This window comes from Mobula birostris, chromosome 11, assembly GCF_030028105.1.
Source record: "Mobula birostris isolate sMobBir1 chromosome 11, sMobBir1.hap1, whole genome shotgun sequence".
NCBI lineage: Eukaryota > Metazoa > Chordata > Chondrichthyes > Myliobatiformes > Myliobatidae > Mobula > Mobula birostris.
This window is the reverse complement of record NC_092380.1, coordinates 2178305-2203172: the sequence shown is the minus strand read 5'-3', so window position 1 is coordinate 2203172 and position 24868 is coordinate 2178305. Positions and strand designations below refer to the sequence as shown.

At 50.3% G+C, this 24868-nt stretch overlaps 1 protein-coding gene across 2 annotated transcripts in view; it reads left to right on the top strand.

The window, feature by feature from the left end:
* srcap (Snf2-related CREBBP activator protein) overlaps window positions 1-18949 on the top strand; it is a 68631-nt gene extending 49682 nt beyond the window's left edge. For both annotated transcript variants that reach the window (XM_072271466.1, XM_072271465.1), the window contains 13 exons: window positions 16-183; window positions 455-637; window positions 1035-1295; window positions 4238-4428; window positions 4949-5286; window positions 5612-5814; window positions 9462-9631; window positions 9969-10165; window positions 10317-10431; window positions 13095-13247; window positions 13780-13962; window positions 14271-14354; window positions 15941-18949. In XM_072271466.1, coding sequence (XP_072127567.1) covers window positions 16-183; window positions 455-637; window positions 1035-1295; window positions 4238-4428; window positions 4949-5286; window positions 5612-5814; window positions 9462-9631; window positions 9969-10165; window positions 10317-10431; window positions 13095-13247; window positions 13780-13962; window positions 14271-14354; window positions 15941-18151 — 4457 coding nt within the window. In that variant the 3' untranslated portion in view covers window positions 18152-18949. The remainder of the gene's footprint in view (window positions 1-15; window positions 184-454; window positions 638-1034; window positions 1296-4237; window positions 4429-4948; window positions 5287-5611; window positions 5815-9461; window positions 9632-9968; window positions 10166-10316; window positions 10432-13094; window positions 13248-13779; window positions 13963-14270; window positions 14355-15940) is intronic.
* Window positions 18950-24868: the final 5919 nt, after the last annotated feature.

Here is a 24868-nt window from a genome sequence, read left to right as displayed (position 1 = left end):
CTCTGTGCCAACCAGCGGGAGAGGTGGTCAGTATTGGGCAGCTGGCATCACTGAGCAGCCGTCAGCAGCCAGTCCCCACCCCGGGCAGTAAACCTCTCACCTTCCAGATCCAGGGCAACAAGCTAACGCTGGCTGGGACCCCCCTCCGGCCTCTGGGGACTGCACCACCCCGGCAGCTGCAAGGTGAGTATAGGGATGGGGTTGAGGAGGGAAACCTCCTTTCCCCACTCCGTCCCAATGTTATTCCTTCCTTCCTTTCCCTTCTACCCCCATCTCCCTATTCTCTCTCTCTCTCCTGCTTCCCTCTGCTCACTTCCTTTTCCCACTCATGCCCCTACTTTCTCTGCCTCCATGCCCTCTATCTGCTCTATCCTCCCACCACCCTTCCATCACCAGTCATCTCCCCTCCACCCCCCCCCCCCAGCCTCCTCTCACTGTTTGTCTCTCCTTACAGGGAACGTGGTCCACCTGGTATCTGGTGGGACCCACCACCTCGTGGGACAGCCCACTCAGCTGGCCCTGATCCAGGCCATGGCCCAGCCAAGTGGTCAGCCCACACTGCAAGCCGTGTCTGTTCCCCACCCCGCTGTGTCCTCTGCTCCGGCTCGTCTCAGCGTCCCACTCAACGCCACCCCAGGTACTGAGGGCTGGGGAAGATTGGCAGCGTGATACAGCGGCAGTAGTGGGGTGGAGAGGGAGGCATGATGAAATGGTTAGTATGTGATGGGGGTCAGGGTAGAGTGGTGATTGAGGCTGCAGTTGGTGGAATCGGGGAGGGAGGACAGAGGTGCAAGGTGGAGGGGGAGAGGGTGAGTTAATGTGTGTGGCGGAGAGGCAAGACAGAGTGGAAGGAGGTTGACCTGAAGGAGTGAGGAGAGAGGGTAATGGTAACCTGGTTGGGGAGGGAGGGAGGACCGCTCATGTTGCAGGAAGGTCAGAGCAACTCGGGGAAGGTGGAAGGCAGCAGAATGGGGCCTGTGGGAGGAGGTGTCGATTAGCCCTAACGAACTCACCCTGTTTTCTTCTCTCTCCAGTGCCCGGCTCTGTGGTGACCAGCTCTGGCGTGGTGAAGATCGTGGTGCGTCAGGCGCCCAAGGATTGCCTCCCGCTGCCCCTTCCTCAGCCCCGACCACTGCCCATCCCCGCCACCCGTCTGCAGCCCGCCACCCGCCTGCAGCCCGCCACCCCCATCCCACCAACCCGGGCCCAGCTGCCCCTCGGCACCCCCCCACCTGGTCTCGCCCATCGCCCTGTGCTGCGTGTGGTCCAGGCTCCCCCCGTCACCGCTGAGCAAGGTAGGGCGCAAGAGGTGGTGGCAGAGGGGTGGGAGAGTGGGCCTACTATGTGTGCTCTCCACTTTCATGGGTGGAGTTTGTCCACGCACAAACAACACACACCCACATACTTGTTCACATCTGCTGATTACTTCCCACTCCCCCCAGTCCAGTGACTGTTGTATCACAGTGCAGCACAGAAACAAGCCCCTTGGCTCCCCCCGTATGTGTTGTACAACAACCACACAGCTGCGCTGATCCCATTTCCCAGTGCTGGCAAAGAGCCCTGCTCTGCCTCGGTGATTCAAGTGCTGTTAAACCGTGAGACTCTCAGTCCCTGTCCGGCCATGCATTCCAGATTCCAACTGACCCACCTGGAGATGGGGACAGAAATCACTTGAAGACCTCCAAACCATGGGTCACAGCTTCCTATGGTTTGCTGAGCAGATCCATACACAGTACTCCCCCAGCCTTTGAGGAAATTGCCATGTGCTCTCCCCAGCCTTGTATCTGACCTGTCAGATGAGTCCCCCTTCTCTAAACTTCCATCTTTCCGCAAGGAGATTGCCCACAGCACTCTGGGACTGCTCCCACCACTGCCTTGTCTAAATGCAGTGAATCTTCCCTGAAGGTTTCCACTAAAGAGAAAATAATTGCAGCAACTCCTGATAAGTCAAGCCCTCCGCTCCTGGTAATATTGTAGTCCATAGGACAGTACAGTACAGCACAGTACAGGCCCTTTACCCCAAAATGTTGTGCTGACCTTAACTGGCTCCATAATAAATCTAATGCTTTTCTTCTACAAAGCCCTCCATTTTTCTTTCATCAATGTGCTTATTTAAGAGTCTTAAATATCCCTAATGTAGTTGCCTCTACCACTTTTGGCAGGGCATTTCACACACCCACGACTCGCTATGTAAGAAAACCTACCTCTGACAGCCCCCCCTCCCCCACCCCATACTTGTCTCCCATCACTTTAAAATTATGCCCTCTTGGATTGGTTATTTCCGCCCTGGAAAAAGACTCTGGCTGTCTATTTTTATAATAGGTGTATCATCTTTTACACACCTCTATCAAGTCACCTCTCATCCTCCTTTGTTCCAAAGAGAAAATCCCTAAGAGCCCAAAGCAACTTGAACTCGATCTGACTAATAAAAAACACCGTAAGCCTTCTTATCCATTCCATCAACTTGCATGGATACTTTGAAGGGTCTGTGGACGCCAAGATTCCTCTGTTCTTCCATCTGCCACTACTCTGTCCAGCTTTGCGTTCTATCAAGTTCCCACTTTCTCAGCCAAGTTATTTATAAAAATCACACAGAGCAGAAGTACCAGAACAGATCCCTGTGATCACCAACCTCCAGGCAGAATACATTCTATCTTTCCATGCGCAAACTATTCCTGAATTCACATGGCCAATTTTCCGTGGATCTCATGTCTCCTGACCCTACGCCTTATTGAAATCCACATACACCACATCCAGTTTTCGTGAATTTTTCTGTCTGATCTCCAGGTTAATGACAGTTTGTAAGTTAATTATAGATAGTGCTTGTGCTATGTTCTATTTATTGAGAACTATCTGTAAGCAAACTTTTACCCAAGACAGCTACCCATATCTTGTCACTATGTTCATCTCTTACATTTCTGTAATAGACAGAACAGAAAGGGGACCTGTGGCCCAATTTGTCCATGCCAGTCAACCCAGATTGCCCATTTGTCTGCTTTGGTCCGTATTCCTCAAAATCTTTCCTGTCCAAGTTCCTTTTAAATGTTGTTAATGTACCCATCTCTAACCACTTCCTCTTGCAGCTCATCCCACCTGCGTGAAAAAGTTTCCCTTTAGATCCCGATTAAATCTCTCCCCTCTCACCTTTAACTTGTGCTCTCTGTTTCTTGATTTTCCAACAGTGGAGGAGGAAGATTGTATGCATTCACCCTACCTGTGCCCCTCGTGGGTTTATTCATCTCTGTAAGGTGTCTTCTCACTCTCCTAAATTCTGAGTTCCACCCTGCTCAGCCTTTCTCCATATCTCAGCCCTTTGAGTTCCGGCAACATCCTTGTAAGTCTCCTCTGTACTCTTACCAGCATCGTGGCATCTTTCCTATAGCAGGATGACCAAAACTGATTACATTACCCCAAATGTTGCCTCGCCAATGTCTTGTACAACTGCAGCATAAATTCCAACTCCTGTACTCGGTGTCCTGATTGATGAAGATCAGCGTGTCATACACCACCTTCTGTCAGATCTTCACATGACCTACAGATTGTCATTATGGTGGAAAGGGTGCAGGAAACATTCACCAGGGTGGTAACAGGAGATGAGGACATGAGTTATAAGGAGAGACAAGGTCTGGTTCTCCTGTACTGAAAGGCGCTGAGCAGTGACCTTATAGAGTTTTTTAAATCAGGGTCGTGAATAATGTTAATGGAGACGGTTATCCTCCCCACAGTCGGGGAATTGGGCCTTCATCATTTTTTCCTTATAGCTCATGACATGACCCTAATTCAGACAGCATCCTGGTGAACTCGTCTTGCACCCTGTCTGAAGCCTTCACACCCTTGCTGTAATGGGACGACCAGAATTTAATGCAATTCTCCAGATGTCTTTTCAATCTGTGACCCCTCAGCTGTAAACCTCAACACTTCTAGTACTAAACATTCCACCCTGTGGTGGGAAAGATAACAGCTCCCAAACTATGCTTCTCATAATCTTACAAACCTCCATCAGGTTTTCCCTCAGCTTTTGCCACTCCGGAAACAACCACTCCTTATACCACATGCTTGTAATCCATATACCGTTGCAGCAGGTGGTCGAATGGCCGAGGTGAAGGACGTATGCTTCTGTGTATGTGTGTTTGCGATCAGCAGGGATCAGTTCCACGGTGTTGCAGTGGTGTAGACTTGGTGGGGAAGTCTTGAGAACTTAACTAGAGTTAATAGCTCTTCCCTTCTCTCTCTGCAGCTGCTCCCACCGTGACGCGGCTGGTGGTCTCTGGGGCTGGACTGGCAGAGAAGGAAGACACAGAGCTGCCCACCCTACGGCCAGTGTGTGCCGCACCCCCTGCCCCCGCCCAGCCGATTGCATCTACCTCACTGGCGGCGCTGAGACCAAGGCGACAGGTGGCCCAGCTCGCCAAGTCTCCCTATCGACTGGTAAGTAGCTGCACTCTCAGTCATTTCCCATTTCGGCCGTCGAAGTGTGGCCGCCAGGACTGCCTTCAGCTGTATTTTCTATGTCAACAGTCACAATATGGCTGCTGGGACTGGTTAAATATCCCCCTCCCCCCACTCCCCCGTCAGCTGTTGTTTTCTATGTCAATAGTCATGATATGGCTGCCAGACCTGCTTAAAGAGACCCACCCTCAGCTTTGATTTTCGATGTCGGTCACAATGTGGCTGTCAGGAATGCTCCCCCCCAGCTGTGATTCCTATGTCAACCATCACAATATGGCTGCTGGGCAGGTTAAAGAGACCTATCTAGGGGATCAAAGTAGGCTATGGGTAGAGAGTGGATCAGTGGGATTAAGTTAGGGATGTTGTGAGAGAGCAGGTCAGTGGGATTAGTTTGGGGACTGATACGGAGCTACGGGGAGAGAGCAGGGCAGTGGGATTAGTTTGGGATTGATACACAACTCTACCCCCTAACCACACTGATCCCCTCCCACCTGTACAGGAGTCGCTTGAACAGAAGAGGCTCCAGCATCGGAAGGAACGACTGGAGCGAATCCACGCACTGAACGAGCGCCGCTGCTCCATGTGTCCTGTCTATGGCACCGAGCTCCTGCGGCTCTGCAATCTTACCACCCATGGGCCCCCTCCTCAAGCCCCGACCGAGGAGGGGAGTGGTGGGGCGGATCGCTGGCGGGGACTGGGCTACGCCCACTGTCTGGCAGCACAAACAGGGCAGGAAAAGCGGGGTCCTGAGGCGTACTGGAGGACCACGTCAGCGCTGGACAGAGCTGTACGCAACCCCGAGGAGAGGATCGAGCAACTGGGGGACGTCATCGATAGGTGGGTGCGGGGTGGTGGGAGGGAGCCTCACTCTATGTCTGAACCTGATGTCTGTGATGGGACAGTGTGGAGGGAGCTTCACTCTGTGTCTGACCCCAGGAGTATGTAATGAGACAGTATGGAGGGAGGTTCGCCTTCTCTGATCTCGGGAGTTTGTAATTGGACAGTATGGAGGGAGGCTCACCCTGTGTCTGACCCTGGGAGTGTGTGATGGGATAATATGAAGGGAGCTTCACTCTGTGCCTGACCCTGGGGGTGGGGGTTGGGGTGGTGTATGATGGGCGGAGTGGAGGGAGTCCAACTCTCTGCCTGTCCTGATCCGCAGGTTCATCTTCGTTATACCTCCCGTGGAGGCCCCACCCATCCGGATGCACGTCTCCCACCCTCCCCCCTCGGACCATCACCGGCAACTGCTTCTTGCTGAGACCCTGCACCAGAAGCTCGCCCCTCGTACTGCTCGGCTTCACCGCATCATCTCCAACATGAGAACGCAGTTCCCCGACCTCCGTCTTATTCAGTACGACTGCGGTGAGTGGTGTTCTTTTGTGAATGCTCCTGAATGGGAGGGGTTTGAGGAGAACTCTGAATCTCGAAAGTTGAGTTGTTCATGGTGTACTCAAGGATTCCTCGGGGATGGGCCCTGGTCCATAAGAGCAGAATTACGTCATTTGGTTGATATCGTCTGCTCCCCTGTTTGATCATGGCTGATGTATTTTCTCTCTCAACTGCATTCCCCTGCCTTCTTCCCATGACCTTTCTTGCCCATACTAATCAGAAACCTATTAAGCTCTGCCTTAGATATACCCAATGACTTGGCCCCCACAGGCATCTGAGAGAAATTAATTCCACAGATTCACCAACCTCTGGCTAAAGAAATTCCTCCTCATCTCTGTTCTAAAGTAATGCCCTTCTATTCTGTGGCTGTGCTTTCTGGTACTATACTATAGGAAGCATTGTCTCCATGTCCACTCTATCCATGACTTTGAATATTTGGTAGGTTTCATTGAGATTTCACCTCTTCCCCCCGCCCCCCCAGTAATGTTTTGTAACTCACAAGAAAACTAATTGAAAGGAAAAGAGCAAGCCAATTTGTTTTACTTTAATGAGGCATCTGCATATTACATAGTGGCATGATGATGTATACCATTTACCTACTTTTACATATAACCCACATTTATTATGTAAACAAGAATGCTTAAACAATGTATTTACAATATTACTCAAATATTACTGAAATGTAAAATACACAACACCCCATCATATTTCTAATCGTCAGCAAGTTTTGGCCCAGAGCCATCAAACGGGGATAAAGTCTGTGAACCACCTGTGGACATTTTCCATTGCCAGCTCATCCTTTCTTGGATATGGGGCCCAAGACTACTCTCAATACCCCAAATACTGTCTGACTAATAAGCTATAAAGTCTCAGCATTACATCCTTTCTTTTATATGGGGCCTTTAAAAAGTATTCAGCTGCCAACCCTTTGTTCACATAAATGAACATTACAAGAAAATTGATGTCCTTGAGTGGCCCAGAGTCCTGACCTTACCTTAACCTGATTGAACATCTCTGGCAAGACCTCAAGACTGCTGTCCACCACTGGTCCCAACTAACCTGGTACAGCTCGAGTGATTTTTTTTTACAAGGAATGGGAAAATCTTGCTCTGTCAAGTTGTGCAAAGCTAATAGAAACTTAGCCAAAAAGACTACTGGCTGTAGTATACAAAGTGCTGGAGAAACCCAGCAGGCCAGGCAGCATCTATGAAAAAGAGTAAACAATGGACAGTTTGGGTCGAGACCCTTCTGCTTACTCTTTTCCATAGATGCTGCCTGACCTGCTGAGTTCCTCCAGTGTTTTATGTGTGCGTTGCTTTGGATTTCCAGCATCTGTGGATTTTTATGACAGTGAGTTACTGTCTGTAATACCTGTGAGAGGTGGTTCAGTTACGTACTGAGCAATGGGGGATGAATACTATTGAACTGCTGACATTCCAGTTTTTGCTTTACAATTTTCTCTCTTTTTTGGGGGAGGGGGCTCCTGTTTTTTTTTAAAAAGCATGTAATTCACAAATAAAAAATCTCAGGTATATTGATCAAAATCCCTGGTTGTAATACTAATTTATGTGAACAGAGGTATGGGGGCCAAATATTTCTACACACTTTTCTAGTCTTTTGCAAATAAATAATGCAACAGAGGAATAACCAGGTAGGTTCATGGGCCGTTCAGAAATCTGATGGCAGAGGGGAAGGAGCTGTTCCTGAATCTGCTGAGCATGGGTTTTCAGACTGCTCTACCTCCCCTCATGGCGGTAATGAGAAGGGAGCATGGCCTGGATAGTGAGGGACCTTAGGGATGGATGCAGCCTTCTTGGAGGCACCAGCTGTTGAAGATGTTGTCCTTGGTGGGGAGGGTTGTGCCCATGATGGAGCTGGCTGAGACTACAACTCTCTGTGGCCTCTTGTGATCTTGCATGTCAGTGCAGCTGCTGAGATGCCCACCTGTTTGAGTGTAATCTGCACTGGCAGGAGGAAGGTACTGAGTATCCTGTGGCATCACAGGAACTATTGAGCACCAAATTTGGGGAAAGGGCACCTGTTCTGGGAGGCTGGGTTGGCAGGTGCTTAAACTAGCCCAGCTCATCAAAGTTAGATGCTTATAAGGCAAGATACAAGCATGATACAAGCATAGAACAGCACAGTTTGAGACCTTCAGCTCATAATGTTGTGCTGACCTTTATAAACCTACTCCACGATCAGCCATGTTCCTGCCTCTACCTCCAGTCCTGGCAGGTATGGAGGTAGATAGATAGATAGAGATATAGATGCAGATAGATAAAGGTATATATAGTTATACACACATACGTATATATACTCACACACATACTCACACTCACTCTGTCGTCCCCCCTCTCTCCTCCCCCCTCCCAATTATATTACCATTTCTATTGTAAATGTTTTAGTAGCCATTTCTATCCTGAGAGCAAGGAGCTGGCTGTCTACTCAATCTATGTCTCTAATCTTCTTATACAGCTCGCAAGTTGCCTCATCCTTAGAGAATTCCGAAGAGAATTGCCCAACCTTTCATCATAGGACGTGCTTTCTAATCCGGACATCACACTAGTAAATTTCCTCTACACCTTCTCTGACGCTTCCACAGCCTTTCTATAGCCAGGCGATCAGAACTGAACACCACACTGCCAAGTGTGGTCTGACCAGTTTCATGGAGCTGAGCTGCCACATTACCTTGCAGCTCCTGAGCTCAATGGGGAGGGCCTTATTCAGTTCCTCTTGGGCTGATGCAGAGGGGGATAAAACCCATGAGGCTGGATGCCCACAAGTCTTCTTCCTTGGGGTTGGGGATTCAAAAACAGACTCATACTGTGCAGCCTTTCCTTATAGATCATGTTCTCTGACTTCTATTAAATTCATGTTTCAGGATGGAAGCGTGCTGCATGGTAGAGCACAACATGATGTGCTGACTTTCATAAATTTACTCCATGATCTTTTCCCTCCTACACAGCCCAGAACCTTTCATTTTTCTTTCATGTGCGCAATAGTCTCCTAGATGTCCCTAATGTATCTGCTTCTGTTGTCACAACCCACAATGTTTCAGGCATCCACCATCTACCTCTTGACTTCCCTGCAGTTGCCTTAAATGCATGTCCTCTGACTCTAATTTGGAGACAGTGAGTGAATTTGTCACCTTGATTGGAAGAGTTTATTTACCCGGGGGGGTGGGGGTGGGAGGAGGTAGGTGAGGCTGGGGTTGTTCTCCATGGAATGAAGGCAAAGGTAGAATGGGTAGTCAGAATCTCGTCAAAGTCGAGACATGGTTTAAGTCAGGGTCAAGATTTAGAGTAAGCTGGAAGGAGCTGTGCAAGGTCAGCATCACAGAGAGTGGTCGGTACCTGCAGAGCTTTGCCAGAGGTGGTGAAATCAGATACAATCACTACTTTTCAGAGGCATAAACAGACTTGTAAATTTGAGTGAGGGTGAAGAGGGGAGCCTTTTTTTGAGAGCCCAGGTACTGGGGAAAGGATTCTGCAGATTTTGCCATACGGTTGTGTAAAATTCTGCCTCCTCTTTCTGACTGTCTTGCCTGTCCTCTGCTCCTGCACTCTTTCTTGTCTCTGTTGCTGCACTCCTCTAACCCTTCTGACCCCATCCCCCCACAGGGAAGCTGCAGGTCCTGGACCCCCTGCTGCGGCGGCTGAAGGCCGAGGGACACCGGGTGCTTCTCTTCACCCAGATGACGCGCATGCTGGACGTGCTGGAGCAGTTCCTCAACTTCCATGGCCACATCTACCTGCGGCTGGATGGTAGCACCAGGGTGGAGCAGCGCCAGGTGAGGGCAGCGCCCCCTGCGGGTCCTCCGGGGGCTCGTCGCCTGTCCCTGGGACCCGTGTGCTGTGCTTCAGGATCTTGCTCTGTGTTGCTCATACTTAGCAATGTTGGGTTAGAATGGACCGGACTGGAGTGGTGTAAATTGAGTTGGGGAGCTGTCTGTCTGTTTACTGGACTGCTGGAATGGTTCAGACTAGACCGGAGCGCTCATTCCAGGGACTGGATTGGACCAAACCAAACTGGATGGGAGTGGTCTATCCAAGGACTGGACTGGAGTCAGTAGTATGGCCTGGGTCTGACTGTGAGATTGTTTTCTCTCTCCCCCTCCCCCACCGCAGATCCTGATGGACCGCTTCAATGCCGACAAGCGCATCTTCTGCTTCATCCTCTCCACGCGGAGTGGCGGGGTGGGGGTGAATCTGACCGGGGCAGACACTGTGCTCTTCTACGACAGTGACTGGAACCCCACCATGGATGCCCAGGCCCAGGATCGGTGTCACCGCATCGGCCAGACCAGAGATGTCCACATCTACAGGTGTGGGGTCCGAGAGGGAGGGCAAAAAATGGGAGGCGCTGGAGTGCAGAGAGTGGAAGGGAGGGGATGAGGGTGGAGAGGAGGGGTGGGGGCAGAGAAAGTATGTGCCGTTTGCTTCTTCCAGTGAACTTCTCTCTCCCTCCCACTCCAGGCTGATCAGTGACCGTACCGTGGAGGAGAACATCCTGAAGAAGGCCAACCAGAAGCGGATGCTGGGGGACCTAGCCATCGAAGGGGGCAACTTCACCACTGCCTTCTTCAAGGAGGTAAACAGAGGGTGGGGGCAGAGGCAACTGACATCTGGGGTTTGGCATGCAAAGCGCCGGAGAATCCGTTCTCTAGTTTCGGTCCAGGTGAAGGGTCTTGACCCGGAATGTCAACTATCCATTCCCCCTTCCGCAGATGCTTTGTGCAGCTGCAGCCTGTCTTCCTACAGTTGTCAGGGGAGAATCCTGGATCCCTTCATAATTTGGGACAGTAGAGTTATATAAATTTGTATCAGGCTGAAGAAAGCACTTTGCACACTTGTCTATGTTGGTCGAGAGCTCTGAATATTAGTGTTACAGCTATACAAGATGTTGGGAAGGCTTTGGGCGGACTGTTGTCTGCAGTTCTGCTCAACCCTGTTACAAACCAGGTGCAGAAAAGATTCGCTAGGATGTTGCTGGGACTTGAGGGCTTAAATTACAAGCAACATTAGAAGAGTGCAATACAGGCCTCAAGGCCCATGATGTTGTGCAGACTTTTTAACCTACTCCAAGATCAGTGTAACACTTCCCTCCTGCATAGCCCCCTATTTTCCCCTAGGAGAGACTGGACAGGCTGAGGGGTGACCTCCTCGACATTTATGGTGTTGATAATGGTGTATTATTGTCGTGTCTACCAAGATTCAGTGAAAAGTTCATCTTGCATACTGAAGAGTAAACAGAGTCCACGGAGGAGGGGCTGGTTTCTGTGATGTTCTGAGGTGTGTCCACAGCTCTCTGCAGTGTCTTGTCACAGGCAGGGCAGGTACTAGAAAAGTGGATGCTTATAGTCTTTTCCCCGGGGTGGGGAGTCCAAAACCAGAAGGTACTGGTTTTGAGGTGAGAGGTGAAAAGATTTGAAAGGGACCTGAGTGGCAAATATTTCATCAAAAGAGTGGTGGGCAGATAGAACGAGATGCCAGAAGAATTAACATGTTTAAAAAGAATGCTGCAATATTATTGTCGTGCGTATCAAGATAGAGTGGAAAAGCTTTTCTTTTGGAGCTTGTCACTTTCGCCAGATGGTTACATACATAGAAAAGGAAAATCAATTGCAGAGTAAAATGTGTTACGTACCCCGTAACTGGGTTGCCAAACCAGCAGAAATGGAACACTCGGAGTCTGTGATTACTAGGAACTAATAAAGTTTTATTAAAGAAATAAGTAATACAGTACACTAATCATAAGGATATAAATGTAACAGGTTAGCAATGATAATACACACATACAGACAGAACTAGGGTAATAGAAATCAACCAAGCTGTATCGCAGTCTAGGGGTAAAATGATCAGTCTTAAGTGAAGCAGAGTTCAGCTCAGTTTAGTGCAGTTCGAGGTAATCACTGTTGTACCGTTAGAGAGAGAGAGATGCAGTTGGTTTCAGGCAGACCTTTTGATGTCTTCTGATCCCGCTGTGGTCACCGACTGTGACCCCTCCATTCCGGATACGATCGTTCTTCCGTGGTGAACCCGGCACCCAGGCAAGGGCGGACACACACCCCGGGTTCCCACTGATCGTATCTTTACACCCTGTGAGCCTCTGACCAATTCCTGCGAACCAGTCCTCCAAACTCCCACCAACTTGTGGGGGCACACTGCTCTTTCCAGGGTCTCGTGGCATGTCGTGCCTTAGCAAACCTCTTTTTATCCCCCTGCTGGCGTATCACCTGTCCATCAAACTTCAAACAGTTCATGTTCAAAGCAAACGGTCTGTCAATATCTGAATTGTGTTTCTTTCTCGTTAATCTCTCTCTTCTCTCTAATTAGCATTTTGAATGTTTCTCCATTGTCTTCCGTTATCTCTCTTATTAGCATCATCCGTCCGGTAGCTCTGCTTGGCGTCACACATGATAAATGTTACAGAGAAAGTGCAGTACTGGCAGGCAGTAAGGTGCGAGGGCCATAATGAGGTAGATTGGGAGGTACAGAAATCACAAACATGAGAAAGTCTGCGAATGCTGGAAATCCAAGCAACATACACAAAATGCTGGAGGATCTCAGCAGACCAGGCAGTGCCAAAGACAGTTCAGGCCGAGACCCTTCGGCAGTCTGCAGTATTGACTGTAATTTTTTTCACAGACGCTGCCTGGCCTAAATTCGTCTGGCATTTTTTGTTTGTTGCTTGGGAAGTAAAGAGTTCATCTGATTGTACGAAGACTGTTCAGTAGTAGTCTTATGAGAGCAGGGTAACACCTGTACTTGAGCCTGGTGGGATGTGCTTTCAGGCTTTTTTATCTTCTGGATGATGAATCTGAGAAAGTCCAAGTGTTTGGGGTTGTGATTATACCAACTTCTTTACTGAGGCAGCAGGGAATGTAGACGGAGTCCATGGAGAGGAGGCTGGTTTCCTTGAAGTGCTGAGCTGTGTCATAACACTCTGCAGTTTATTGCAGTCATGGAAAGAATAAGCCCTGATGTGTTGGATAAGATGCTTTTTATGGTTCTTCAATACAAATGGACACAAAATCTTTACAAGGTACTTGTGCAAGCACATGGATGTTTGTTGGCTGCCACCCTGTATGAGGGCTTTAAGGTTGCATCCTCCCTGGTTGTCTGTCTGTGGGGAAGATGGGAACCTCAGGATTTGGCCATCTTGCAATTCAGGCCCCTCCCAGAGATGTTTCTCTCTGAGATGATTAACCACTTACTTCTGTTTCTTCCACCACAACCATCCCCTCCCCCCAGCAAACCATCCGAGAACTGTTTGACGTCCCGACAGAAGAGCCCCAGAAGGAGCCAGAGATGCCACTGCCACCTCCTCTTCCCCCACCGCCCCCCACTCCCCGGCCAGAAGAGGAGGACTCCGTTTCGGCCAAGCAGACGCAAATCCTGGAACAGGTGAGGGGGTGTGGGAGAGTGATGTAGTGCTTTGGTTTGCGAAGTGCGAGCTTAGTGTCCTTTGTGCCTGGCAGTCTACAGAGACTGCCTCCCCCCACCCCACTCACTTCTGAATGGTGTACGTTGGGTGCCATGGTAGCGTGGTGCGATTACAACTCACAGAGTTTCGGAGTCAGCGCTCAATTCTAGTACTGCGTCTAAGTTTGTAACTTCTCCCCGTATCCGTGTGGGTTTCCTCCCACGGTTGGCCAGCTGCCCGACCATACCATCTAATTAAGCAGTGTGGTAGTCTGCAGAGACTAGCTGACTTTCTGGCAGTTTATACTATATAGTTAACTGGTGTGATGGTCTATAGAATCTGGTTGATATCCCCCAGTGGTATACATGTCTGGCTGGGGGAGCAGAAATATGGTATCACCTTGGCTGTCTAGTGTTTGGTTAATGTGTGCTGAGCGAGGGAGTGTGGGTGGGTTAGGATGTGTCTCTGTTTACCAATCCCCACAACTTGGTGAGTCTGTCTCCCTGACCCCAGGCACTGGGCAGGGCAGAGGACGAGGAGGACATGCGTGCGGCTTCGCTGGCCAAAGCGGAGCAGGTGGCGGACCTGGCCGAGTTCAATGAGAACATCCCTCTGGAGGGTGAGGAGGGGTCAGCCCGCGAAGAAGAGGAAGAGTTGTCCAAGGCCGAGCAGGAGATTGCCGCCCTGATGGAGCAGGTAACCCAAGGGGAGGGAGGAGAGAGGGATGGGGAGGTTGGGGGCTGGGGAAGAAGAGGGAAAAGAGTGAGGGTATGTGGAAAGGATGAGGGGAGCTGGGGAGGGAGTGTGAAGGGGAGAGGATGTGGTAAAGTGGAGAAGAATTTGGGTGAGGGTGTGTTGTGGGGAAGCTGGAGGAGAGGAGCTGTTCAAGGCTGAGCAAGGAAGTGGAGGAAAAGGGCAAGGATGGAAGCAGGGGATGGGGAGAGAGAGGAGATACACAGTCACTGCCTCCTTGCACAGACTAACAGAGTCCCCTCTTCCCTCAGCTCACCCCCATCGAGCGCTACGCCATGAACTACCTGGAAGCCACGCTGGAAGACGTCAGCAGGGAGGAGTTGAAGCAGGCAGAGGTAGGCCCCCTCTAGAGCCTTTCCCCAGCATGACAGGCGAATTATTAACATACAAGGAGCATTTGATAGCTCTGGGCATGTACCCCTTGGGGCTGTGAAGAACGATGAGAGGAATATCATTGGTATCTATCGAATACCTAAAAATCTAGATTGGTGGATATGCAAAAGGTTTTTCCAATAGTGGGAGTGGGCGCAGTCTTGGAAAAGGACATCCCATTAGGTCAGCAATCAGAGGAAATTTCTTTAGCCAGAGAGCAGTAAATCTGGAATTTATTGCCACAGATGACTGTGGGGTCCCTTTGGGTGTATTTAATATGGAGGTTAATGCATTCTTGGTTAGTAAGGGTGTCAATGGTTACAGGGAGACAGCAGGAGAATGAGGTAGCAGACTCGATGGGCCAAATGGTCTATTCAGTTCTTGTATTGAGATCTTATGGATTATTTTTGTCCTATGTTCAAGTCCATGTGCAGTGCAAAAACTTGAGAACCTGCAGCAACATCAGACACACGGCATCAGATGAGCAGCATCCACAAGAAAACCAGTCCATTGTAGTGCAGAGTGTTGAAGACTGAGGCAGTGATCACAAATCAAATGTTTGAAGGGAAGTAAACAGAAGGAATTCTGCAGATGCTGGAAATTCAAAGCAATGCACGTCAAAGTTGCTGGTGAACGCAGCAGGCCAGGCAGTATCACTAGGAAGAGGTACAGTCGACATTTCAGGCCGAGACCCTAACGAAGGGTCTCAGCCCGAAACGTCGACTGTACCTCTTCCTAGAGATGCTGGCTGGCCTGCTGCGTTCACCAGCAACTGTGATGTTTGAAGGAAAGTACCTATTCCTGAACCCAATGGATGGTATGGGTCCTCAGGCTTCTTAACTTACAGCCTGATGAGAGCTACGAGAAGACGGCATGGCCCAGATGGTGGGGGTCTTTGATAGTGGACATTGCCTTATTGAGTTATCAGCTCCTGTAGATACAACTGGTGGTAGAGTGGGTGATGTGAGGAATAATACAGGGGAACAGAGAGACACTCATCTTTAAGAATCATCTGGTAGGACTCCCACTGACCAGTCTTCCCTTCTCCAACCCTCCTTCCCCTCTCATCATTCTCCCTCCTACCTCTCCTCCCCCTTCCCCTCTCCTCCCCCTTCCCCTCTCCTCCCCTTCCCCTCTCCTCCCCCCTTCCCCTCTCCTCCCCTTCCCCTCTCCTCCCCCTTCCCCTCTCCTCCCCCTTCCCCTCTCCTCCCCCTTCCCCTCTCCTCCCCCCTTCCCCTCTCCTCCCCCCTTCCCCTCTCCTCCCCCTTCCCCTCTCCTCCCCCTTCCCCTCTCCTCCCCCCTTCCCCTCTCCTCCCCCCTTCCCCTCTCCTCCCCCCTTCCCCTCTCCTCCCCCCTTCCCCTCTCCTCCCCCCTTCCCCTCTCCTCCCCCCTTCCCCTCTCCTCCCCCCTTCCCCTCTCCTCCCCCCTTCCCCTCTCCTCCCCCCTTCCCCTCTCCTCCCCCCTTCCCCTCTCCTTCCCTCTCCTACTCCTCTTCTCCCCTCCCCTTCCCCTCTCCATCATTCTACCTCCTACCTCCTCCCCCCCACAGGAGCAGGTGGAAGCTGCCCGGAAGGACTTGCACCAGGCTCAGGACGAAAGCTGGAGCTGGGGGGATGGCGAAGAGGAGCCCCTCCCATCCGAGGAGCCAACCAACCGGCGCCCGAGGAGGACCCGCCCACAGCCACCTCCCCGCCCCAGCACTCGTCTAAGCCGGCGACTGCGTGGATGCCGTGTCCCCGATGGGGAGGGCGAAGAGGTTCCACTGGCACTGCCTCCCCCTCCGCCCCTCCCTCCACCCCTGCCTTTTGAGGCCTCCACTACTCGTGACCTGCACATCCACATCAGCAGTGAGCTCCCTGAGCAGATCTTCGCTGAGGAGGCCGGGTCGGAGGTTTGGGGGAGTGATGGGGTCCGACCTGTGTGTGATGGTTCCCACCCCACAGAGACGGGGGCCGCAGAGATGAGAGAGATGGGGACAGTCCAGGGACAGGTGGAGACAGAGACAGAGACTGAGACCAGACTGGGACAGAAGGAGATGGGAGAGATAGAGACAGTCCTGGGACAGGTAGAGACAGCGACTGAGACCCGACGGAGACAGACTGAGACAGTCCCGGAACCTAGGGAGACCAGACAGACAGAGTTGGGACAGGCAAAGACAGAGAGAGTTCCAGGACGGATGGAGACAGGACCGAAAGAGGCAGAAACGCTCACTGGCCAGTTGGAGACAGAGACTGCCCTTGCAGATGGTCAGCCAGATGGCCAAGCCTTGAGTGTTCCTGTTGCCATGGGTGAGATGTCAGTAACCGTGGAGCCAGCACTGGAGGGTCAGAGGTTGCAAGACAGCCCCTCTCTAGTTACCACGGACGCAGCAGGCCAAAGGTCACGCGAGCGCAAACCGGTGGCATTGCATACCATGGACGCAGAGCGTCGAAGATCAGGAGAGGGTGAACTGCAATCATCGGTTAGCATGGATGCAGAGGTTCGAAGTTCGAGAGAGGGTGACCGAAAGGAATCAATTACTGTGGATACGGGTGGAAGATTGGGTGATGTTGACCCACAGCCATTGGTTACCAAGGACACAGAGGGTCAAAAGTTGGGAGGGGACGACCCGGGTTCATCAGTTACTGTGGACACTGAGGGTCAAAGGTCGGGAGGTGACCCAGGGACATTGGTAACAGTGAACACAGCGGTTCAAAGGTCGGAAAAGAATGACCCAGGGATATTGGTTGGCACAGAGATGGACCATCAGAAGTTGGGAGAAGGCAATCAAGAGACATTGGTCAACATGGAGGCGGAGGGTCAGAGGTCGAGGCCCACCAGTCCACAAGTTCTGGATGCTGCAGAGGGTGAAGATGAAGAGGAGGAGGACAAAGAAGTTGCACCACCTCCCCGTCCTCCAGTCAAGCGGCGGCGCCGGACAGCTGACCAGGCCCTAGTGAGGGAGGGGCTGCCGGCTAGTGAGGGGGCCCAACTCTCGGCCACCGTCCTGCGCCGGGTCCCTGGCCGAATCAACGTCATTGTCCGGCGGCCTGAGCCCCGCCCCGTCAAAGCTAAGCGCGTCCGCCTCTCTCCAGAGGTGGGCCAAGGAAAGGTAGAAGAGGCTTCCTCGGGTCCTCCACCACCAGCCGCCCCCACCCATCGTTCTACACGCCAGCGCCCTGGCGACCTCCTGCCCCCCCTTGAGAGACGCCGTTACCGGCCTCGAGGTCGCCAAGCTATCCGCTCTCCTCCCTCTCTTCCCCCGCCTCCCTCTCTTCCCCCACCTCCCTCTCTTCCCCCACCTCCCTCTCTTCCCCCGCCTCCCTCTCTTCCCCCGCCTCCCTCTCTTCCACCGCCACCCTCTCTTCCACCGCCACCCTCTCTTCCACCGCCTCCCTCTCCTCCCCTGCCTCCCTCTCCTCCCCCGCCAGCCCCTCTTCCCACACCACCCCCTCCATCCACTCCTGCGCCACCCAGGAAGAGGGGCCGCCCCATCTCCTCCCGCTCTCCAGGTCCCCCACCCAAAGTCCGGATCCCTGGCCGAAGGGGGCGACCTCCCAAGAATCCCCAACTTCGCATCTCGTCCCTACCCTTCACCCCCCCTCCTCCTCCGCCGCCACCTCCCCCCACCCAACCCCGCCGGGGAAGGCCGCCTGGGAGAAAGTCCCGAGGCAGAGCACGGCCCTCGATACATCGTCCTCCTCCTCCTCCACCCCCTCCCCCACGCCGCAGGGGAAGACCGCCCTCTGTCAACCGGAGGGGCCGCCGGCCCAGGGCCTAATTCACTTCCCAACCACCAGCCCCCCCATCCTCGGACAACTGGGAGGCAGGAGACCATCCTCCTCCCAGTCCTCAGACCCCAGGGTGAAGGGTTTTGGAAATATCTCCTGTGATCTCCATCTCTCACACCCTCACTGCTTCCTGTTCCCCCTTTTCTTCCACTTTTCTCCTTACCCCTTCTCTCTGCCCTCTCTTCACTTCCTTCCCCCAACTTACTCTTTTTCCTTCCTTTCTCCCACTGAAACCCATAAGTGGATGTGCATGTGAACCCCCAACAGGAGCTTGTGAGGGGCAGGAGGGTGAGTCCCCCACCCCAGGGGACTCTCCCCTCGCCCGCATTACTGGCTGATGGATTGGGGTTGGGTTTACAGTATCTGTACCCAGGTTTCCACATGTGTGTGTGTGCCTGTCAGCCTGCTGGGACATGGACACGGGTTCTCCCAGCAGCTGGTGATTGGGTGCTCCAGACCCACTGACCAACATCCACCCCTCCTTTTAGGATGGGGGGGTGGAGGAATGCAGAGAGGGGAGGCACCCTCCCATTCCCTCCTCCTGCCTTGCTCTCCCTTCTCCCAGCAAGATGGGGACCAAACACTGCCCCTCCCTCCCCTGCGTTCTCTGATGATCTAGTTGTTCCAATTATGTTCAATGACATGATAAATTACAGATTACGACTGTGTCTTTCCTGTCCCCTTGTACAGCCAACTTGACTCCAGGGTAAACCCCTCCTCCCATCCCCGACTAGACGCTCCCTTATTGTACTATACATGTATCTTTTGAATAAAATCTATGCAAAGAATATTTTGTATGGAAAACGGAGACAAGTGTCCACCTGTGTGACAGAAATAAAGAGATATTAACAAAAATCTACAGCGCATGGGGATGTGCAAGGTGTTCTGAGGCTGTTATGGGGGTCCAACCAAGATCCAAAGTACTGAACTTCCCTCCATGCTGTTCCAGCCAGTGTTATAAAAGAGTGAAGCTCCTTCTGCAGTCTCCCATGACACTCCTGCATGCAGGCACAGAATGAAGCTCCCTCCATACTGTCCCATCACACATTCTTGAGTTGGACACACGGTGATGCACACTCCACATCATCCCTTCGCATGCTGCCATGGTCAGAACCTCCCTCTGCATCATCTGTCACATTCCCAGCATCAAACAGTGAAGCTCTCTCCTTACAATCCTGTCATGGTCTTGGGGTCAGACACAGAAACTCCATGCACACTGTCCAGTACACTTTGACACACTGCAGCTTGCAGCACAACATCCTGATAGACATCTGCAAACTTTGCCACAGAGCCATCAAAATATTATCTGAATAATTGACAAAGAGCTGGATGGGTTGAGGAAAGTTTCCTGCATATATAGAAGACCTAGCTAGAGCACGTAATACTGAATTTAGTGATAAATTACATTAGTTTCAAGATAATTGTGGAAAGGGATAGGTCTGGTGCTCGGGTTGAGATTATAAATTGAAAAAAGGCCATATCTGGTAAGTCGGTTGTTTCTGGTAGGGTGGGAGGCTTTCAAAAGTGAAAAATTGAGTTACAGAGTTTGTATGTTTCTGTCAGAATAACAGGTTTAGGGACCCTTGATTTTCAAGCCATTGAGGCCCTGGTTAAGAAGGAGGAGATGCATAGAGGTACTGGAAGAGTGTGCTGTAGAAATGCAAGAGCCCACCCAGGGAAATCAGGAGGGCCAAAAGATGGCTGCTCTGGTAGACAAGGTGAGGGAGAATCCAAAGTATTTCTACAAATGTACTCGGGGCAAACGGGTAGTAAAGCCATATTTGGTCCTCTTGTAGATGGGAGTGGTCACCTGTGCATGGAACCAAAAGAGATGGTGATCTTAAATGGACCTTTTGCACCTGTGCTCAGGAGCTGTACACAGGGTTTATAGAATGAGGGAAAACCAACAATAAGGTAATATGTCTTGTACGGTTTACATGGGAGGAGATGCTTGCTGTCTTGAGGCAATTTAGGGTGGATTTCACCTCAGGACCTAACAATGGGTCTCCTCACTTTGTGGGAGGTTGGTGCAGAAATCTCAGGGGCCTCAGCAGAACGTTCTTTGCCATGGGTGAGGATTGAGCAATAGCTAATGTTATGTTTTTTCTTAAACAAGAAGCTCCGAGAAGACAGCAAATTCTAGGCCGGTGAGGCTGATTTTAATGGTGGTAAGTTAATGGAAGGTATCCTAAGGGACTGCGTATATACACGTTTGGATAGACAGGAACTGATTAAGCACCGTCAGCATGGCTTTGTGTGATAGATGGTGTCTAACCAGTCCTGCAGAGATTTTTGGAAAGGCTACTAGAAAATCTGATGAAGGAAAAGCAGTGGTTGGACTTCAGTGAGGCCTTTGACAAGGTCTCACATGGGAGGTTGATGAAGAAGTTTAAGTCACTGGCGTTCATGATGTAAATTGGATTAAACATTGGTTTTATTGGAGAGGCCAGAGAGTGGTTGTAGATGGTTGCCTCTCTGACTAGGGGCTTGTGGGTAGTGGTCATTGTCATTTATATCAATGATCTGGATGATAATGCTATATACGGAGTCAATACGTTTGCGGGTGACACCAAGATTGGGAGCATAGTGAACGGGAAGGCTCTCAAAGCTCGCAGTGGATGTGGACCAGCTGGAAAAACAGTGAAGTATTGAGTGTAGAAGTTGTATGTTACATTGAAGTTGTGTGAGGTGTAATTTGGAGTACTGTGTGTAGATCTGGTCACATAGCTACAGGAAATCTTTAAGATTGAAAGAATACGGAGAAAATTTACAAAGGTGTGCCAGGACTGAGGAATGGGGAAAGGTTGAATAGGTTAGGGGTTAATACCCTGGTGCAAAGGAGAATGAGGGGAGATTTAGATAGAAGTGTATTAAATTATGAGGGGTAGAAAATGGTTAAGGCAAGCAGACTTTTTCCACTGAGGTTTGTGAGATGAGAGCTGGATGTCATGGATTTAGTGTGAAAGGTGAAATATTTAAGGGGAACCCGAGGATGAATTTATTTACTCAAGGTGGCAAAAGAGCAGAGGCTTAAGATCAAAAAATTTTCCCTCTCCTAGATGATCTGTCATGCTCTATCTGCCCAAAGGGACTGGCTTTAAGGGGCTAATAACCCTCATTTGCCCCTTCTGTCAGTAGAAACGGTTGCTCCAGGCATACTAGCTAAGCCACACATGAAGGCCAGGAGCTAGACTTGGTTGTTGGAGGCTATTTGAGGCACGCAACTTTTGGGTGTGTTTAATAGGTAGTGGGAGATGGTCCTCATTACTACCTTGGCTATAACAACCTTAAGGAATCAATGAGAGTTGCAGAGTCCTTGAAAGTGAGTCCATTGGTTGTGGAACCATGTCAGTGAAGTTATCCCCTCTGGTCAAGAACCTGATGATTGTGGGGGGGTGGGGGGCAGGAAGTGGGTGAATAACTTTTGAACCTGGTGGTGTGGGACCTGATGCTCCTGTAGCAGCTCCCTAACGGCAGCAGCAAGAAGAGGGCTTGGCCTGGGTTATCGATGCTGCTCTCTTGTCACACCACTCCATGCAGACGTGCTGAATGGTAGAAAAGGCTTTACCTGTGATAGACTAGGCTGTATCGACTACTGTTGAGACTTCCATTCAAGGGCATGTGTTTCCAATGATGCAGCCAATTACTATACTGTCCACATTATTTCTGTAAAGTCGGAAAAGTACAGCACAAAACAGGCCCTTTGATCCATCTAGTCCGAGACAAAACCATTTAAACTGCCTATTGCCATTGACCTGCAACAGGACCATATCCCTACCAGCCTGATGGCGATGCAAAATTTTCTTAAATGTTGAAATTGAGCTCATGTGTGCACTTTTAACCCTGTTTACATCTTTCCTGTAGGTAGGTGACCAAAACTACCCAATACTCTAAATTGGGTCTGACCACGAAAAACCCATCTCCTATACTCAATAGATTTATGAAGGTCAATGTACCAAAAGATTTGTTTATGACCTTATCTACCTGTGCCACCACTTTCAATGAATCATGGACCTGTATTGCTAGCTACCTCTGTTCTACCACACTCCTCAGTGCCCGACTGTTCACTCTGTAAGATCTACTCCAGTTGTTCCTTCCGAAGTGCAAAACCCTGCACTTGTCTGCATTAAATTCTATCTTCCATTTTCCAGCTGATACAGAACCCTCTGCAAGCCATGATAGCCTTCCTCACTCTCTGCTACACTCCCAATCTTGGCGTCATTTGCAAATCCGCTGATCCAGTTAATCACATTTTCTAGATCATTGATATAGATGACGATTATCAAAGGAGCCAGGACTGCTAACGGCACACCACTAGTCACAGGCCTCCAGTCAGAGAGGCAACCTTCTACTACCATTCTCTTGCTTCTCCCACAAAGCCAGTGTCTAATCCAATATACCACCTCATCCTGAATGCTGAGCAACTGAACCTTCTTGACCAGCTTCCCAAGTGGGACTTCGTCAAATGCCTTGTAGAAAATATCCACTGCCTGGCCCTTATTCACTCTCCTGGTGACTTCCTTGGGAAAAAAAAAATCTATAGGAGTGGTTAAACACGACCTACGATGCATGAAGGAGGGGTAGAATGAAGAGCTGGGAAGGTGGTTGGTGAAACAAATACAGGACTGGGGGGGTTCTGATGAGGACAAGGCTATGGAAAGTAAAGGGGGAGGGGGAGGTAATGGGATAAGGTGAGAGAAAAATGGGAATGGTGAAGCAGAATGGGGGGGGGGCACATTACCAGAACTTTAAGAAATTGATGTTCATGCCATCAGTTTGGAGTCTACCGTGATGGAATATATGGCCTTGCTCCTCCACCCTAGTGCGGCCTGAACGTGACAGTAGAGGAGGCCGTGGACTGTCATGGGGGAAGAGGAATTATAATAATTTCTGCCAACCATCCTTAATCAGGCCATGTTTATCCATACACTTGTATATCCAGTCCCTTGAAATACTTTCCAATAACTTTTCCACAACTGATGTCAGACTTACCGGCCTATAATTTCCTGGTTTATGTTTAGAGATTTTTTTTAAAAGCAGCGCAACAACACTGGCTATCCTTGAATTCTCTGGTACCTCTTCCTGTTACAAAGGATGCTTTGAATATCTCTGCTAGGATCCTAGCCATCTCTGCATTTGTCTCCCATAGGGTCTAAGGGAAGATTTTGTCAGGCCCCAGGAATGTATCCACCTTGATTTTTGTCAGGGTAGCAAACAACTCTTCCATAATCGGTACAGGGTCTGTGAAGTTGATGCCGTTTTGCTTGACTTCAGTAGACACTTGTCCATTTCCCGAGTAAATACAGATGGAAATAATTCACTTAACATCTCTCCATCTGTTTTGGCACCATACATGGATTACCATTCTGGTCTTCCAGAGGACCAATTTTGTCCCTTAAAATTCTTTTGCTCTGAATCTTGTCTGCTAGACGAAATTCATGCCTTCTTTTAGCCTTCCTGATTTCTTTCTTTCTTCGATGACTTCTCTGAGCTGCAGAGGGAGCCCTTGGGCTGTCTAAGCACGGAACCCGGGGGTCTGAGGACAGCCAGTGAAAAAGTTCTCTCTTGCATGTTTTGGATGCGGCGGCTGTTTTTGAAGCTGTCAGTGGGGATGGGAGGGAGGACCCTGTTGTCCTGTGTTCATCGTCTCCCCTGTAAGCACTCTGACTACTGTGGTACATATTCCCTTTCCCTGCCTATGTAAATGACGCCCTCCACTCCCTCTTGTGTCTATTAATACCCTCCAACCCCTAAGTGCCTCACTCTCTCTGTAACCACCTCCTTCCTATATATCTCTGGATCCCTTCGCTCTGCCATTAGCTGCAGTGTCTTCACTCAATGACTTCACCTCCACCCCTCCTCTCCAGGGACAGCAAGGACCCAGGGATGAAGGGGCTGGTCGCTGAGGGGTCAAAGGGAATCCTTTAATGGGGTGACCCTCAGTAAGTCCATTCGGGCCAGCAAGCTTCTGTTTCCGTTTTACCTTCCAACCCAACAGTCGTCGCTTCACCCAACCACCTGGTTTGTCAGTGTTTTAATTACACAAATCACAGGCTGCACGAGGGGTATTGTCTGCAGTTCTGGTCACCCTGCTACAGGAAGGATTGGGTTAGTTCAAAGTAATGTATTAGTGTCACCTGAGATTCGTTATCTTGGGGGCATACTCAATAAATCCATAATGGGATAATAACCATAATAGAATCAATGAAAGATGGCACCAACTTGGGCGTTCAACCAGTGTACAAAAGACTGTGAAAATACAGAAATGAAGGAACTGTAATAAATAAATATAAAGCATGTGAGATGAAAAGTCCGTGAAAGTGAGTCCATAGGTTTTGGGAACATTTCAGTGATGGGGCAAGTGAAGTTGACTACTTTGATTCAAGATCCTGAAGATTGAGGGGTAATAACTGTTCCTGAAGCTGGTGGTGTGAGTTCTCAGGGTCCTATACCTTCTTCCTGGTCGCAGCAGCAGTGAGAAGAGAGTATGATCTGGGTGCTGAGTGTCCCTGATGATAGATGCTACTTTCCTGTGACAATGCTTTGTGTAGATATACTCAATGGTGGAGAGGGTTTTGCCCGTGATGGACTGGGCTATATCCACTACCTTTTGTAGGACTTTCTGTTCAAGGACTTTGGTATTTTCATACCAGGCCGTGATATAACCAGTTAATATAATCTCCATTACATATCTATAGAAGTTTGTC